Source organism: Octopus bimaculoides, chromosome 19 (assembly GCF_001194135.2).
Source record: "Octopus bimaculoides isolate UCB-OBI-ISO-001 chromosome 19, ASM119413v2, whole genome shotgun sequence".
Classification (NCBI taxonomy): domain Eukaryota; kingdom Metazoa; phylum Mollusca; class Cephalopoda; order Octopoda; family Octopodidae; genus Octopus; species Octopus bimaculoides.
In genome coordinates, this window is record NC_068999.1 from 37279227 (window position 1) to 37299255 (window position 20029).

The window sequence follows — 20029 nt, forward strand, 5'->3', positions numbered from 1 at the left end:
CCCCCCCCCACCCGTCTTTGTTTAGAGATCTTCACTGAAGAATAATCCCAAATAATACTTGCCTCATTACATAGTCTGAGATCTTGCTCTTGCCTCTCAACTAACTGGCTGTGGAGGTGAGAGTCTTAGTAGTGTTGTGCAAGATGTTAACTCCAGCATGGGCATTACTGACTGTCATTATCTTTAATACCCAGGGTAAAATAATGTCTGTGATGGTCATATTTGTCAGTGAGTTGACACAGCCATCATTGTCGTCGTCATCATCCACCTCCTCCTCATCAATATTTAACATCTGTTTTACATGTTGGCAATGTATTACTGATGCATTATTGATAGCCATTTCTTTTCTTGTACAATGTTCAACCGAATAAACCTATAGATTTAAGCTAACATTGCATGTGTAAATTAATTAAACTTATCAGATATACTGGACATTCATAAACAACAACTGTTTAGGAAAAAGAGAAAGTATCATTTGCCATAGTTTCAATTTTAGTTCAGATTTTATCCCAATTGAATATATTATTCTAATTTACTACATAATATACATAAATATACATACAAATATGCATATATACATACATGCATGTAGTATTCCATCACATTTCTATTTTGTGAACTCTGCATCACAGAAGTTTTACTTGTCATGCAATGCAGCTATTGCCTTAGTGAATGGAACCATCTAATTCTTGATTGCAAACAATTATTATGAAAATACTGAAATTGTTAGATATTTCATTGACCATTTCCCAAAATTTTGTATAAACTATAAACATTTTCTTGATTGGCACCCGTACATCCACAAGCCTTGTATATTTCATTATTTTTTGTTGATTGTAAGATTTTTAATTTATAAATTTATTATTATCGCAGTTGAACACTTCAAAGCTCTTAAATCAACTTTCTAAGGGAAGATGTTTTCAATGCAAATCCATTTAATGAGTGATTCATCCTTCTTGTTACATTGAAGGTCATACAATGACTGCTAGCTAGCTCTTGCTATATGATGCTAGACTATTTATATAACTCCCACTATAGTTATTGTAGTGCAAATCCAGCTAAAGACAGAAGAAAATAACTTGTTGAAACTATACATAGTTCACAATGAATAAGTTATTTGACGTTTCTGTTTTATTTGAGGTAATTTTTGTCTTTCAATTCTGTTGCATTTATATTTCATAGATGATTGTCATAGCTCTGAAATCATTAAATATTTTATGAAACATTGTACATTTACCTCGGTTTTGTATGAATTAAGATGTGTTTTTGGTTGGTATATCTTTGTATACAAATGTGATACACACACACACACACACACACACACACATACAAACACACACATATATATCCAAATTGAGAGAATGAAGCAGGTAAAATCTAGGCTACATATGTTTTCTAGCTAGCAGATCCTCAGAAATAACAATTACCCAATGAAGGGTTCCTCCACCCGCTACTCACCAGACTGAAGGTACTTTAGTCCTATGAAGATTACATTGTCATTAAGAAATGCCAAGTTAACTTGCAGGAGATTTAATTTAAAATGAACGGTGAATGGAGTGCAAAAACAAAATAGGAAAGAATCATCATCATCATCGTTTAACATCCACTTTCTATGCTGGCATGGGTTGGACGGTTTGACTGAGTACTGGCGAGCCAGATGGCAGGAAATAAAATGGTCAGTAATAGAAAAGTATGTGCCTGTTTACTCTCCTGTGCAGAGCGGAAGATGTAAGGCGATCACAAGGTTTAGAAAATATAAGGGTAGCTAAAGACATTTCATGTTATAAATTCATAAAAGAGCTTCAAGTGAGGTGGGGGTAGGAATGCAGGGAGATTAATTAGGAAATAATTGTTTGCAATCAAGAATTAGATGGTTCCATTCACTAAGGCAATAGCTGCATTACATGACAAGTAAGACTTCTGTGATGCAGAGTTCACATTTGTTGTTATAATCATTATACTGTTTGGCTTGAGTAACGATTGGCCATTTTACATTGTCTAAAACTGAGTTTTATTTTTTTAGGTTATGAATGGGCCAAGGAAAAGATGAGCTGTTCGTTTTCACTTGAGATCTAAAGCTAGAATAGTAGTTACCAACTCTGATCTTAAAGGTGGTGCTGCACGAGCACATACATACTTGCAGTCTTCTGTGGATAACGTATTTTTATATACAGCTGTTTTTGTGAGGCATATACTAAGGGACAGGAGGTGGGGCGTCTAAAGCTGCATATGATTCTAGAAGTTTCTAAAGTGGAGATTTATGAGTACCTGTAATTAACCTGGTGTTATATGCATTATCTGCCACAGCTTTAGGATTGGTATTTTTTGGGGTGGCGAGGGAGCAGTCCAGGAGGATGTAGCTTATAGTAGCTCTAGTGTCTCATGATATCATTCCTATAATTTCCTATTTTGGTGGTGGGTATAGCAAATCGTTAGGTTGGTTAAGGGTATTAGGTGGAATATTAGGATTAGGGCTGGTGAAGGTCAGTACTGGTAAGGATTATGGGTGGTGGGGCTGGGGATTAGATTGTGTTGTATTAGTATGAGTAAAGTTAACTAATCGTTGGTTACTTAGTTTCTTATTGTTAAGTCATCATATTATACTGGCAATGTTAGTTGTGATGGAGTAGGAAAATTTAATCCATTGGAGGCTGAATATCTTCCTAAAAGTACTGGACCAAGGGTAATGTTTTTGAAGCAGAACAAAGAAAAGCTTAGGTGGCCTTAACACTAAAGGCAAAGGTGGGGTGGCTCATCAGTGGCTCATTAAGATAGTGCTTTTTTTGGCTAACAAGTTGTTCTGACTCTTATTTCTAGCAATGCTGATGCTGATTAGTGCCCTTGTTCACTTTACTGACATATATATTTCTGCCTTTAGGTTGTAAAATTGTGAATTAGCCACCCATTTATAATTTTCATTTTTACCATTTTTGAAATCAATGTATGATCTCAATGGAAACCTTATAAGCTGACAAGGTAAGATGTGTTTAACCCTAGGTGTGGTGAGAGTCACTGATGAGCATTAAGTTGCATTAAGCATCAATGATTTGGCTGAATCTGCTACCATAGGGAACTTATCTCCCTTGTCAGTTCATCAAAGTAGTGCTTTTGTTGGTTATTGAGTTGTTTTGACTTTTTGCTCAATTTAGTGACATATACATACATACATGGAGAAGTGGATGTTAAAGTACACACACACACACATATATATATATATATATGAAAAATGGTAAAGGCCAGTCTTAGCCATTTAGTCTTAGCCAGTCAGCACTTGATCTTAGCATACTGATCTAGCTATTGAATTGAATAAGTAATTAATCTATTGATCTTTATTTGATCAAAAACGAAAATCAACTCCAGCTGGATTTGAAATCAGAACACTTGAGTATCCAGCTTGATGTTTTACTACCTTGGCCTATATATTTTGCCTTAACAGTAGTTGCTTAAATAGTGTTTGTGCAGTGAAAAAGAAAATCTTTCAGCAAAATAAATAAATAAATAAAATAAAATGCAAGAAAATGAGAAGAAACAATTAAACACTTTATAGAAGCATGTATTGGTAAATTCTTTAAATAGAATGTGATATAGACAAATATAGTTTTCATCTCAGCAATAACCCTGTCAGAGAGAAATTCCAACATAGAATATGATACTTGAAGAGATACTCTATGGAAGATGAAGAATATAGCATTATTGATTAAGAGCAAAAAATATACTTTTAGGATGTTTGGCTCTTAAAGAATTTATATTTTGAGGATTTGGTGACTGGTGGGGAGGATTTAGTTTTAGTATCAAGATGTCTAAGCTTATGAAATATTTTTTTTTCTGTATGAAGACTCCAACCTTTTCTGAAATAGAACCTTCAAATCTTAACTCTCTTTTATATTCTATCTTTTATGTGGATGGTTTTTATCTTTCTACTCTTACTCAGAAATTTTGAGCTTCATCCAATTTGTGTTCCATTTGAAATAGCTATTTATTCTTTGTACTTCAATTCTCTTCTACAAGACAAAATATTGAAATAACATGTGACTAAATTCCTTCACAACTTATAAGAAACTAGGAGAGCATTTATGATAAAAACAGCAGCCAAATTCCTTCAAATCACAACCTTAAAAGCAACCAAGAATGGATACACAGGATAAAGTTGTTCTGAATGAACTCTGTAAATAAATTGGGATGGTCATGGTGAGAATGTTACTATAATAGGTTTGCTCCATCACGTTTGTGGTCCAAAGTTTAAACAACAATGAGAACAATTTAGTTCTCAATGGCTGAGATCACCTAGCTGTGAAGTGCTGTAATTCATCACTAGCTATAAATAGATACAGTGAGGTGGTAAAATTCTCTGGCACCACTGTGAAATTAACAAGTATTTCATTAGTTTGTAGTCCTGTGTTCAATTTGTTTTATGAGAGAAGACTTAGCCTCTTGTCTGTGAAATATAAGAGGTATTTTTGCTGTCTTTGAAAAACGATTAGGTCACCATTAGGTGATGGTATTTCTAGATACATTTCTAATAGGGGCCGAAAGCGGATGATGTCTTTAGCCACTGGATCCTAGAAAGGAGCTGTTGAGATAGAGAACCACGAAGCATGGTTGGAATTCCTCACCCCCCCCCCCTGCAAGTTGCAAATAATCTGTTTGATACCTTTCGATCAGCCTTGCCTTATCTTCATCTGATATATGCACGCCCCTTGCGTGTGACTGTATGATTACAAGTCGGTATAAAAGAAAGGGATATAAAATGCAACTGATACTGACCGGTTATGAATGTTGCAATGAAAAAGATTTTCATGGACAGAAGAACCATATAGTTTATGTTATCCTTGTAGCTATAAAAACAATAAAATTTGCATCACAAAACACGTCGTCTAAATTTGTCATTTTTAACATTCTCTTCTTAGACTGTGAGTAAAAACACACATGTAAAATTAGTGCTAAATTGAATAAACTTATTACAAACTTGAATGCTCATGTGTGAATTTGAATGTTTGAAAAGACACTTTCCTTGCATTCTGACCCATTTGAATGCTCTCGATGGGCATTTCTATTCAAATGGTGTAAATGCTAAATTCTTTGAATGAAGTGCAAAGTTGAATGATAAGAAAATGAATTCGAATGACTAGCTTTATGGCACTAAATTTTTTTGGCGATTTTACCTGATTATGAAATTGAATTACAAACGTACAAAAATGATTGCAAAAACCTATATTATAGATATAGTTGTTTGGTGAGGACTGAGTATAGAGTGGCAATGATTTTGAGGTTTAGAGCATGCTTTAGAAGCAAACTATGTCCCTGACATATCAATGAGGTTTTCAATTTTAGTTTGTTTTGACATTGTTTTGTGATGATACTTGGTACCTTGTTTTGGGTGATTTATAGATTATTGGTGGAGAGACAGGGAACCAGTCAGAACTGGCAAAATCCATAATGAATCACTTATACACCATATTTTCTTTTCACTGGTTGAATGTGTTACTTATGAGTTCTCTAAACATGTTGCCTGTCTTATTTTCTTTATTATGTTTTCTATGTGTTAACGTTATAGAGGTGTTTTATCTCATTTTCAATAAATTTTGAAATAATGATAACCACCATAACAACTGTGCCCCACCACCCATCCATCCACAACCCACCACTGTCACTGCCACCACCACCACTACTTGAAAATATATAAATGAATTTTCTACCTTCTTAAAGCATTGATTTTGCTTGAGCAGTCACAAGGCTAGTTATTTTGTAAAGGAAGTCACATAATTACTGAAATTAACTTTGGTATATTAGTGGTGATGATGTTTATCAAGCCTTGAGAAAATGAATGGCAAAAGTCGAATGATTAACAGGATTTGAACTCAACTCAGAATATAGAGTAATGAAACAACTGAAATACTACTGGATGCCATTTGGTCTATGGTTCTATCGTTTCTTCCTGTTTCCAAAGATATTAGGTTGAATATATGGATTCTGAAGAAACACATAACAATATTTTCCAATAGTTTTCTCCAATTATTAGCTTTTATAAATCAAAAGGGTATAATTTTAGATACTTCTTCAATAACAAAACATCTAATATTTATAGTTTGATTTCTCCATAGATAACAAGGTAATCATAATAGTTCTATAAAAAGAAACAAAAACAATGAAGTCACCCTACCTCTCACTAACACCACAAAAAAAAAAAAAGAGAGAAAAAAAAGAAAAACAAGCTACAAGTAAAAAATTATTTCTTCTTACACTATTCAAATATTCTTGAATAGCAATTGTTCAGGATTATAAAATGAAGAATTCCATTTATAGGTTAAAAATAAATATTAAAAAAAAAGAATGTAAACTATAAAAATTCAATAAAAACAAACATGCTAAATATTCTAAATAACAAAACCATCTTTTGAAAAGAAATTCAATTATGTGCTTTTGGTACGATGATATATTTCTCTATTTCTCCTTTCTTTCTCTATTTTTGAACCAACAAAATTGGGGTATTCAATGTTATTTTAATCACTAGTGAAGAAGAAAAAGAAGAAGAAGAAGAAGAAGAAGAAGAAGAAGAAGAAAATGATGATGATGAAGAAGAAGAAAATGATGAAGAAGAAGAAAAAGAAGAAAATGATGATGATGATGATGATGATGACAATATTTTTCTTGATGATTCTGAATGACTGATTCACAATAGTTTGGATTATGGATGTTAAAAACAGAATAGGATTTTTAAAAAAAACATTTTTTGAAAAAAAATTTTCAATCTATCCTACGAAACAAGCAAAAGATTTTTATTTGAAATATTTTGAATCCATATTTCATTGATGTTTAAAAATTCTAAACTTCAATGAAAATTAAATACTAGAATGTTAGAAGTGGGTGGGGTAGAGAGAAGCATATCTTACCAAACAATTTGTTTGAAGGATTCGGTGAAGCCTTCCATAAAGTTGGATTTGAACTCTTCGAAATATTGTTGCCATTGAAGTTGTTTGTCTTTTTTCGTTTCAACATCTGCCTTGACAGTCAGAACTGTTAAAGAATATAGATTAAGATGGAAAGAATATAAGAGAGAGAGAGAGAGAGAGAGAGAGAGGAAGTGAGGGGGAGAGAGGAAGTGAGGGAGGGGCAGAGAAAAAGTAGAAAGAAAAAGAGCAAAAATGAAGTAGAAGAGGAAAAAGATAGGAGGAAAGAACAGAAATGATGAAAGAAGAAGAAGAAGAAGAAGAAGAAGAAGAAGAAGAAATGGGAAGGGAGAAGTGTAGGAGAAAAAGGTGATGACAAAAGAAAGTAAAATAAGAAAGAAAGGAAAAATGGAAGATGACAAAATGAATAAGAAGAAAATAAAAACAGAAGAAAGCAATAAAAGAGGCCAGAAATAGGAAAATATGAGAGAAATAACTGTAATGACGAAGAGATATGAAGAGACGAGAGAAAAGAAGTAAAGTAAAAAAAAAATTAATAAAATTGAGAGAAGAAAAGCTTCCACAAAAAAAAAAAGATGAAATAAAAAATTGAAAATAATCATCAATGAAATAAGATGAAAAAAAAAAAAAGCTTTCAGTCAGAAAAGTATTCTGAAATTAAAAAAAAAATGAAATTAAAAACATATAAACATGAAAATGATGAGATCAACATTTTAATATTCCAAGAAAGGTACAAAGGGAAGAGTTTCGAGAAAGGAGGAGAGGTTTAGTCAATTAAATTGACCCAAGTAATCGACTGGTATTTTATTTTTATCAATTTTGGAAAGATGAAAGCCAGTGTTGATCTCAGTTGACATTTGAACTCAGAATGTAAAGAGTTGGAACAAATACAATGAAGCATTTTATTCAAAGCTCCAATGATTCAGTGAAATTGTATTTTTCTTTGCATTGCCACAAGGACAATAGATGAACAGATGTTGCATGGACTGGTTACAAAACACAGTCGGAATATGTGTATGTGCAGGTCTACATTAAATGTGGGTGACGGAGAGAAAAAAATGGTGGAGAATAGATAAACTGGAATACACAAGATATAGAAAGAGTCCTTAGAGATAAGGAGTTTCACACAAAGCTAATAATATCCAGTATTATCCAAACTGCCATGGGTAAATAGCCCTTCCCAGCAGTTTTACAGATACCTGCTAACAGTTGGGCCATTTGTTTCAGTTATGCTTACCAGATTCACCCATCTTTCAACAAATTCACTAAAGGGCAGCCCCTCTCTGTTCAATTTCCTCTTCTCTCTAAGTGGAGCATGAAAAACATGTTAATGAGGACAAGCTTGTAATTGAGGAAGAAATGTGTGTACTGAGCCCAAAAAGATAGCCATGTACTTATATTGATTTTTATAAATACAAATATATGTGCGTGTGTGAGAGTGAGTGAGTGAGTGAGTGAGTGAGTGAGTGAGTGAGTGAGTGAGTGAGTGAGTGAGTGAGTGAGTGAGTGAGTGAGTGAGTGAGTGAGTGAGTGAGTGTGTGTGAGTGTGTGTGTGTGTGTGTGTGTGTGTGTGTGTAGCTTAAATTTTGCATTATTTTCAAAGATTTTTTGCACTTTGCATTAATGCAGGCCTGGAAGTAATTTATTTATTATTGAATATAATAATATAAATTAATTACATATTATAAAAGTTACAAAAGAATTTTTCATGAAATTAGAATTTTCTTGTTAAATAAAATTTCATCAAAATATTTCTCTGTCTTTTGTGGCTTTATACATACATACATACATAATACATACATGCATACATAAAGATATATATATATATATACACACATTCTTTTATATATATTGAATGCCTCCCTTCTTTTATTCCCTCTAGTCCTTCTCTTCCTTTCTTTCCTTCTCTTCACTTTAGTCTTTCTTTTCCAAATCATAACTTCTCTCTCCCTTTCCTCTTTATCTCTCTTCCTCTTACCTTATATTTATTCTTATCACCTCTCTTCATACCCTCTCCCCATGCATGAACCATTCCTTTAGTGTTCTGCTTGGTCATAACCAGAAATCACTGATGAATGTAGCATTATTTACTTAGGTCGTCCAATTTTTCTCAACCAATTGATGGACCAATTGATTAAAACTACCAATAACAAACTTATAATGACTACTGGAAACAACTGTAAGTCAAATTTATTACACTAAAGGAAAATAATGACCATTATTTATGCCTTGCCTTATATATATATATATATATATATATATATATATATATATGTATGTATTTATGTATGTATATATAAATAGTTTTTGTGTGTGGAAGGTGTACAGGTACAATTAACACTACAAATATACAGAAAATAGACTCCATCCAATGCCAGTGGGGTAAGCTAGAGGTAGTTGATATCTTTCGTAATTAGTAGGCGACCAAATCAGTAGTGGAGGTGGATGCTCCAAGAGCATAACTGTGAGAATAAGAATAGGCTGGGCAAAGTTCAGAAAGCTCCTATCTTTGTTGGTAACAAAGAGCTGCCCTCTCAGAATGAAAGGGAGACTGTATAATGCTTATGTGAACAGCTATGCTACATGGCAGTGAAACGGGCAGTGAGCATTGACCACATGCATAAGCTGGAAAGAAATGAAGCTCGTATGCTTTGCTGGATGTTCAATGTCAGTGCGCATACACGACATAGAAAAGTTGGGCATAAGAGGCATCAGATGTCGTATGCAAAAAGGATGGCTGCATTGGTATGGTCATGTGATACATATGGATGAGAACAGCTGTGTGAAGAAGCACCAATCTCTGAGTGTGGAGGGAACCTGTAGAAGAGGTAGATCCACAAAGACATGGGATGAGGTGGTGAAGCATGATCTTTGAATGTTGGGCCTCACAGAGGTGATGACTAGTGACAGAGACCTTCGGAGATACGCTGCACTTGAGAAGACTCATTAGGTCAAGTGAAATCATAGCTGTAGCCATGCTGGTGCCATGTAATTGGCACCTGTGAAATTACAATCACGGTTATTGCCAGTGCCATGTAAATGGCACCTATGAAATTGGAGTTGGGCCATCGTTGGGGGGGGCCTTGTCAATGGCACCCATGAATCATAGTCATAGTTGTAGTTGTTGCTGGTGCCATGTAAATGGCACCCATGAATTTTAGTCGTGGTTACTGCTGGTGCCATATAAATGGCACCCATGCATCATAGTTGGGAGTCATTGCTTGTGTCATGTAAATGGCACCTGTGAATTGTAGTCATGGTCGTTGTCGGTTTCATGTAAATGGTACCTGTGTCAGTGGTATGTAAAAGCACTCATTACACTTCTGGAGTGGTTGGCATTAGGAACGGCCTCCAACTGTAGAAACCATGCCTATCAGACTGGAACCTGATGCAGCTCTCCAGCACATCAGCTCCAGTCTAACCCATACCAGCATGGATAGTGGACGTTAAATGATGATGATGATGATATATGCACCAAGTGTCAGTTCTGGACACACAAAAGGTGCAGCAACAACAAAAGAAGGTTATCAGAGAACCTAACTTTTGTATGTGGAAGGTGCACAAGCATAATAAATGCTGAACATGTGCAAAAAATAGACTCCAATAACTGACAGGGGGTGGGGAGCAAGCTAGAAGTAGTAGATAGCTTCCAGTGTCTAGGCAACTAGGTTAGTAGTAGAGGTGGTTGTTCTGAGGGTGTGGCTGTGAGGATAAGATTAGGCTGGGCAAAGTTCAGAGAGCTCCTACCCTTACTGGCAACAAAGAGCCTCTCTCTCAGAGTGAAAGACAGATTGTTTGATGCCTATGTGCAAACAGCTATGCTGCATGGCAGCAAAACATGAGCTGTGATAGCCGTGGACATGCGTAGGCTTGAAAGAAATGAAGCCAAGATGCTTCACTGGATGTGCAATGTCAGAATGCATGTTCGGCAGAGTGCAAGTATCTTGAGAGAGAAAAGTTAGGCATCCGATGAATCAGATGTGGTGTGTGCAAGAGAGACGACTGCGATGGTAGGGTCATGTTGAAACTGTTCTTTCTTGAAAAAAGAACTTGATACATTGGACAATACAAAGAAACTGAAAACTGGATTGGTGAGCATGGATGGAACGCTTTAGACTATGAATCAAACCTTGACTAAGGCTATCCAACAACAACAAGTATAAAAAAAAGTGCATAAGTGAGGCAAACTGTATTCATTTGTGTGTGTGTATATGCATGTGTATGTGTGTTTGTATGTGTGTGGGGTTGTAGGTGTGGGTGTCTGTGAAATTTACAATATGTTGAATTTTTACTCTCTTGTGTGAAATAACTAGCTGTTCTTCAGAGACTCATCTAATTAAGCAAATGCTTTATTTAATGATTTATTTTGTAAACAAAAGATAATCCAAGGATTATCAACAACAATAAACTTCTGATTCAAATGAAATTTTGTTTGCTAATAATTTCTGTTCAAAGTCAACTTGTTATCCATTAAAGAAGTATTTTAAGAAGATTTAGTAATATTATTCCTTTTAATTTTGTTTTTGCTTATCTTTCATTTGTTTTTGTAAATTGCTTAATTTTGATATTTATTTCCAAAAATATTGAGAACATTTTTGTTTTTAAATACAACCCAATGAAATATTTATTAATCCTACTCTGATTAACTGCTGCTTATAACAATTAGGTCAGCTCTGATTCAACAGACCTACGATCAAACACATTCCATTTGTGACCATCTCTTCTTATCAGTTTTTTAAATGCTGTATTTCTAGAACTGCAAAAATAAATATATTTTCTATTTTTAAGTATATGAAGCAGAACTGGTCACAGAACTGGTCTTTCTCAATAACACAACACACAGTCTGGTCTGGGAATTGAACTCACTACCTCAGGATTATGAGCCTGATGCTCTAACCACTGAGCCAGGTACCAGAAAAAAATCTTGTACATATTCCTGACCCTAAGTCAACAGAAGTAATTCAAAATGAAGTGTTGTACTCAGAGACACAAACACCTATACGCACACATGTGCACACACGCACACATGTGCACACACACACACACACACATACATACATACGCACACATTGAGCATTTATACTCTTACCGGTCTCAGTACATAGTTTATCAACTGGTACTACTTTTATCAAGCATAGAAGGCAAAATGGAGTTGGGTAGGATTTGAAGTCAGTCTGTAAATGGATGGTACTATAGAGCAGAATTATCTTTTGCCCCACTCCAGCCTGGTATTGTCATTAGATTTGAAAGGCAACGAGGGCACATTTACATGATTGTTTTAAACTGCTTGAAATAATTACAAAAATCTGTCTCGAATAATACCATGACCATCCTTTAAAATATTAACATAAGAATACATTAAATAATGTTGTCCTCGATACATTATGAATGAAAAAATGCTTATAGTAGGAACACTTTTGATCATAAGCATGACCAAATGTGAGATCTAAATAACATTATTGAATTTGGAATCATAACTGGTATCTAATACCTTATTACCCACCATAACTGATACATGGGTATCTGATATCCTGTTACCCATCATTTCACCCTTTTATCATTCTGATTCTACAGTAACAACAAGACTTCCTTCAACCAACATCCTACCATCTTTAATGAATGTCTATATGTCAACATGAACCAATAGCTGAGACTTCTAAGTATTAAACTAGACATTATAGCAGCCAGTTCTCCCTCAAATCACAGTCTCATGTCTCATATTACTTTGAACAATACCCTTGCATTGCAAGGTATTACTGCAAATGAGAAATAGTCTTTTCGAAACAGATTCATTCAATGGATTGTTTTGATATATATTTTCTTTTTTGTTAATTAATCCATGTTGTTAAAAAATCAAACACTAATAACTACGACTATTACATACCAGCCTTTCCAATTCTCACCCAGCGCTCACACATGTATATTGTTCTTTGTTAACATATGCTGATAAATAAATAAGCAGTGTTACATTCCTGTCTCCAAACACCTCTTTTCTTCTTTCTTCATGACACATTCTCATCTTGAAATTAATTACCTCAATGCAACTTACAATCTTACTTGCTCTGCATTCTACCTTGAACATCTGCATGCATGTGCATATATGTATCAGATTATATCTGCTTATGTGCATATTCGTGCGAGTTCAGAAGGATACCCAAATGTATGTGTGTGTGTGTGTGTGTGTGTGTGTGTGTGTGCATGTATGCATGTATGTATGTATGGGTGTGTGTATGTGTGTCTATGTCTACTTGTGTGTGTGTGTGCAAGTATGTATATATGAATGTATAGAGTACCAGATGCATTTGAGGACGTATTAGGTTATTCTATTTTTTTAAAAATTCTAATCTAATAAAAATCAAATGTATTTTCATAAAAATTTGTGCAGACGTTCTTGCTAAGCTCTCTCATAAGATTATTCTGTGAATCTACCTTCAGCGTTGCTGAGTGCTTAAGCATAGGACTAGAGTCATTGATAAGCCTGCACTAAATGGTCTTTATTCATTTTGCACATCACCACGACAATGGTGGCCTTCAATAATGCTGTGTTATTGTGAGGATTTTCAGCTCCAGAAGTCCATAAGGTTTAAATTAAGAAGCTGCAGACAGAAATATATTGTGAACTCTATATAGAGGTGTGATATACATTTGCATACACACACACACACACACACACACACATATATATATTTATATATCATACATATATATATCCTTATATATATCATCATCATCAAATATATATATATCATACATATATATATATCATCATCATCATTTAGCATCCATTTCCCATGCTGGCATGGGTTAGACAGTTTGGCTGGACAAATTGCCAAAAGTCTTGGTCACTTGTCATTACCCCTGTGAGACTCAACATCTGAAGATTATATTTCACCACCTCATCCCAGATCTTCCTGGATCTACCTCTTACACAGGTTCCCTCCATGTTTAGAGATTATCATTTCTTTATACACACATATATATATATATATATACACACACATACATTAGATTGGAGCCTGGTGTTGCCATCCGGTTTCGCCAGTCCTCAGTCAAATCGTCCAACCCATGCTAGCATGGAAAGCAGACGTTAAACGATGATGATGATGATGATGATGATACATATATATAGAACATGTGTAGGCTTGAAAGAAATGAAGCTAGTATGCTTCACTGAATGTGCAATGTCAGTGTGCATGTATGAAAGAGTGTAAGCAACTTGAGAGAAAAGTTTGGCATAAGAGGCATCAGATGTGGTGTGCAAAAGAGATGTATAAAGAAGTGCCAATCTTTAATTGTGGAGGGAACCGCCACAAGATTGAGGAGAGTGAGATGAAGACAAGCTTGAGGTGAGAATATCTCAGAAGAACCAAATTGATTGTGGACAGGTGACTGAGTGTAAGAACAAGATCTGAGTAATGAATACAGGGAGTTTCCTTAATGCTATATGGCACAGGTGTTGTTAGGTGGTCAAAGAGTGATCTTGAGCAAATGGATAGAAAAACCAGGAAAGTGATGACAATGAATGAGGAACTGCATCCTAAAAGTGATGTCACTAGACTGTATATGCCAAGAAACAAGGAAAGAAAATGCCTCATAGGATGCAAAATTTGTGTTGTCAATGAGGAAATTGTCTGGGAAGGTACATCAAACGCAGATTGAACCTTTGCTTGTTGCTGTTAGAAATAGCACCATGATACCTACTGAGTATGTGATACCCAAAAGCATTTAAGAAACAAGATGGAGAACAATGATTAAACAACTGGAAAATGAAAACAATGCATGGGCAATACCTGAGAGAAATCAAAGGAAAGGACAAGATGAACACTTGGAGGGGGCCAAGGAAAAGTGATCTGCAGTGAGACATTAATATGCAACACCGAGGAACAAGCTCTGAGAACTAATTACACCAAGTTCCAAATAAATAAGAGTAATGAATCACTGCTTTGTAGGATATGTGGTAGAAAAACCAAAATAATCTCACATATTGTGTGCAAGTGTAGCAAACTGGCCCAAAAAGAATACAAGAGGGGGGCATGTTACTGTAGCTAAGTTTGGTCACTAGAGACTGTGTGAAACGTACGGTCTTGAAAGAACACAAAAATGGTACAAATATAAATTAGAAGGCATCAATGAGGATAATGAATATAAAATCTTATGGGATTTTGCAATCCACTCATTGATGCTTGGAGACCAGTGTTGTTGTGGATGAAAGGAAGAAGTGTTGTGAGGTTGTGAGGTTTACTTTCTTTGCAACAACAGTTGCCACTCTGCTTTCAAGGTATGAAATAAAGGAGTACCAAGTTAAAGCCCCTGGGTATGAAATAAAGGAGTACCAAGTTAAAGTCCCTGTTCTTTTCTCTCTTATTATTGATTGTACTCTTATATTCTTATATTAAATTATACACAACTCAGATTGTGTGAGACTCTGTTGAATATGCAATGGTGGGAGTTTAATGCAATTAACAATATGAGCCAAAATGTTAATAGAATGACTGTTTTGTTGTGTGTGTATATATATATATATATATATACACATACGTGTGTGTGTGTGTGTGTGTGTGTACATGTATATAACACTCACAACTACACACATGCATACATGCACACACAAACACACACACACACACACACACACACACACACACACACAAACACAAGGTGCAGTGGTAGAATGGTAACTGTAAAGTATTGGTTAGAATGTCTCATGGTATCTTTTTTTTCTGACTTACCATGCACCAGGTTCAAATCCTGCAGATGTCAAATTTACCTTTTGGTGTCAACAGAAAGGTACCAATCAATTGACAGAACTTTGCTACAAGATCAGCAACAACTTGTTAAAATGTGTAGTAAAATCAGAACTAGTATTTTGTTGTTTAACATTTAAGAAAAAAAAAAAAAAAATACTCTAATAAATTGACTGATGTAGAAATCTGGCATTTCCCAAATCCCTTGTATTTAAAACTGAAGTTTCATCAACCGTACCAATCAGCTGAGAATAAGTTCAAATAAACATTTTTTCTTTTTAACTATAATATGTCCTTCAAATATTTTGACTTGTACGTTTCTATGGCATTTCTCAACTGTATTTGAAAACTCTACCATCAAGTGGAAAATTCCTGAAATTTATTAGCCATTTATATTAACAGAGACAAAAACTGTCAGTTTTGTACTGTAGACAAACATAACAGATGAATATACACATATTGGGTAAATAAAAATAATTAAAAAAAGCAAAAACTATGTTAATTATTTAAATATCAGAACAAATTTCTTCAATAGGTGCTCACCTTTTGGCAAATTACTGCTCACCCAGAGAAAAATACTATCTACAGCAAGCTAGCACTTAACCAGGCATTCACTCGATACTCTCCGTACACACAAATTATATAAACTCTTACATTACACATACCTATTATATAAAACAACCACTGCATATAAGGCATAGTTGACATCATGAGATTTTTGCAGATAGATCAGCACAAATTTCCAATAGGATACACACATTTCTCACAAGCCCAGAGTGTGAGACGTGTTTCTAAAACAGATAAACATGGCTTTAACAATGCAGAGTACATTTTAGTCACCTCATACACTGTTAATGTAAGAGGCACAATTCGAGTAACATACTTGCCACCACCATCACAAAAGACATAAATTCTCGCAGGAGTAACTATTTTAAATTTGCTTGAAGATTGTAAGGAGCATGCTAGTTTATCTTCCCTGAGGGTTCAAGCCACAGACAAGCTTGAAACTTAGGTAGCATTTGTATTTCTTAAGCACTGCATAAAGATTGTATGTTACTCTGGTTTTGGTATTGAGTTCTCACTCATTGATGAATGTGTGGTAAGTAGCTTGCTTACCAACCACATGGTTCCGGGTTCAATCCCATTGCGTGGCACTTTGGGCAAGTGTCTTCTACTATAGCCTCGGGCCGACCAAAGCCTTGTGAGTGAATTTGGTAGACGGAAACTGAAAGAAGCCCATCGTATATATATATATATATATATGTATGTGTGTTTGCGTGTCTGTGTTTGTCCCCCCACCATTGCTTGACAACCGATGGTGGTGTGATTACTTCCCCTGTAACTTAGCGGTTCGGCAAAAGAGACCGATAGAATAAGTACTAGGCTTCCAAAGAATAAGTCCTGGGGTCGATTTGCTCGACTAAAGGCGGTGCTCCAGCATGGCCGCAGTCAAATGACAAACAAATAAAAGAGTAAAAGAGATACATTTTTATCTTTCTCTTCCACCTCCTTTCTTGTCTCCCCACCACCACCACATATGAAATGACTAAACAATATATATATATATATATATATACATATATGTATTAACTGTTGAATGTGTGTGTGTCTGTCTGTATTTGTCATGTAACCTTATACTTAGTTTGCAACAATTTCCCCAATTTTTGTTGCTTCATTTTTCTCTTCATCTTCAATTCTTACCAATTTTCAGTTGCTCTTTTATTGCTTTCTTGTTGAAACTTTGTGCATCTTTAGCATCAATAAAACAACAAGCAAAGAAAAATAATACAATGGCAACATAGAATATTTAAAAACAACAACTGCAAGAAATATAATGTTCTGTACAAAAATTATTATAAAACAATATGTATGTATGTGTATGAAATATCTATTTAGTAAATATTTAATTCTTAAATGTCATTACACACCATAACCAACTACCTTTCTGTTCATTATGATATATGGGACAGTGTATCCTTGCTTGAAAACTGTGCTCCGTAGATTTTATTGAATAAGGAACAATATAATAATTTTTAAAAATGTTTTGTAAATGTTTGTGTGTGTGTATGTGCATGTACGAGTGTGTTTGTGCGTGTGCACATGCACGTGTGTATGTGTGTGTGTGTGCATGTGTGTGCGAGAGATATCCAGGAAAGAAATAGCTATGAATATGTTGAGAAAGAACAAAAATAAATCAAATGGAAATACTGAATTCAAGCATATTTTCCCAATTTTCAGTATTTAAACATTTTTTTTATCTGTTGTCGACATGATAGACATCACCATTATTATTACTGCTACAAGCACTATAGACATCACCCCATCCTCACCATCATCACCAACACAACCACTGTATTCCCCATCGTCATTGTCAGTATCCTCCCACCACCACCACCACCAACCACAACCATCACCATCATCTTTATCGCATCATTTATTAATGTTAAAACAAATGAGCTGCAAAAATGGGCTGACAGAAACATGTATCATTATTTAGTGATTTTTCCTTTTGTATTCTGTGGTTACAAGTTCAATTTCCACCTGGAAGTCAACCATAACTCTCCTACCAGCTGAGGGTTAATAGAATAAGATATCATACATGTATAAGCAAACTGATTTTTATCAAATATACCTGTCTCTCAATCATGACCACAGCAGTGATAACGACAACCTCCACCACCATTACCACCACCACTACCACTACCACCACTAACAACAGAATCTGCAATAAGAAAAACAATAGCAAATTTATTGTAAGAAAATTGGTATTTAGAGTTTAGAGTGTGTTGAATATAGGAATTATAATGTGAAATAACGTTTCTTTCAGATAGAAAATGCTTTCTTGAGGATATTAACAATTCCAAGCATTATAAATGTCTGTATAATGTATTGATGCTTTCTTTCATTTGAGAGTCTTCAATACAGAATGAAAGAGGGAGAGGGAGAGAGAGAAAGGGAGAGAGGGAGAGAGGGAGAGAGAGAGAGAGAAAGAGAGGGAGAGACTGAGCTACAACAACCACTTCTAGCATGCTTAATTCTTTTCCTCTGCATTTATTTTTGGTGAAATCATCTTGAAATTCTAAAGTAGTTATCATCAATGTTTTGTAATCTTCATAAACAAAATTGTTTGTATTCTTCAGGTACAGCAATGTTGCCTATAAAACATTCATTGTTTTATTTTTTTTTGTTTTATTTTTTGTTTTTGTTTTTTTTATCAACAAGCATTCTGCTGGGTCTTCAATGATCTGTTGCTAAATCTGCTTTTGTGTTTAAGTTCCCCCAAATATTTTCCTGCTTGTTTCTAAGATTCTTTTCACTAACTCATTGGTACCATTTAGTACCATTTGTACCATACTTCTAGCACAGATCTAAACTTAAATTGTAATATAGATTTCTAATAACATTTATAATACTTCCAAGCTACCATTTGGCAGTAATATATTGGTTTTCCCGCTTAAAATGTTTTAGAGTTGTTAAGTGGGTGCTAAATGCTGATGATGTTGATGATGATAATGATGATGGTATACATATACATCATCATCATCATCATCGTTTAACGTCCATTTTCCATGCTGACATGAGTTGGACAGTTTGACTGAGATCTGGAGAGCCAGCGGCTGCACCAGGCTCCTATCTGATCTGGCAATGTTTCTACAACTGGATGCCCTTCCCAACGCCATCCACTCCAAGAATGTAGTGGGTGTTTTTTACGTGACAGGAGCCTGTCATGTGGGCCCAGCATCGATTATGTTCAGATAGTGCTTTTTATGTGCCACTGGCATGGGGGTCAGTCAGGGGCTACTGGCATCGGCCATGTTCAGATGGTGCTTTTTACGTGCCATATATATATATTGGGTTGTCCAGAAAGTTTGTGCCAATTTTTAAAGGAAAGAGAAACGTCAATAAATACTTGCCATTACATTTTTGATGAAAGAATTCATCAAGGTATCTTTTTACATCATCCAAGGAATTGAAATTTTTACCATTAAGACTATTCTGCAGAGACCCGAATAAGTGAAAATCCAAAGGAGCAATATCTGGTGAATATGGAGGGTGGGGTAACACATCCCAGCTGAGCTGCAGCAATTTTTGTCTGGTTCCCAAAGAAACGTGTGGTCTTGCATTATCATGTTGGAAAACAACACCCTTCCTGTTGGCCAATTCTGGACGTTTCTCTTGAATTGCTGCTTTTAACTCATTGAGTTGTGTCTAGTATTTCTCAGAATTAATTCTCTGGTTACTTGGGAGAAGCTCATAGTACAGAATTACTTTCCAATCCCACCAGACACAAAGCAAGACTATTTTAGGGTGAAGACCCACTTTTGGGGTGGCTAAGGGTGGCTCATGTTGCTTACTCCAGGATCGCTTTCTCTGAAC

General features: G+C 35.1%; 1 protein-coding gene across 7 annotated transcripts in view; it reads right to left on the reverse strand.

Annotated features, from left to right (window-relative positions):
* Positions 1-20029, reverse strand: part of LOC106867251 (uncharacterized) — a 435591-nt gene that overhangs the window by 7669 nt on the left and 407893 nt on the right. For 5 of the 7 annotated variants that reach the window (XM_052974909.1, XM_052974912.1, XM_052974910.1 and 2 more), the window contains 2 exons: positions 6891-7014; positions 4765-4835 (listed from right to left, as the gene is read on the reverse strand). In XM_052974909.1, coding sequence (XP_052830869.1) covers positions 4765-4835; positions 6891-7014 — 195 coding nt within the window. Of the gene's footprint in view, positions 1-4764; positions 4836-6890; positions 7015-18284; positions 18375-20029 lie in introns of those variants that run through there. The other 2 variants (XM_052974913.1, XM_052974908.1) reach the window with 2 other exon arrangements.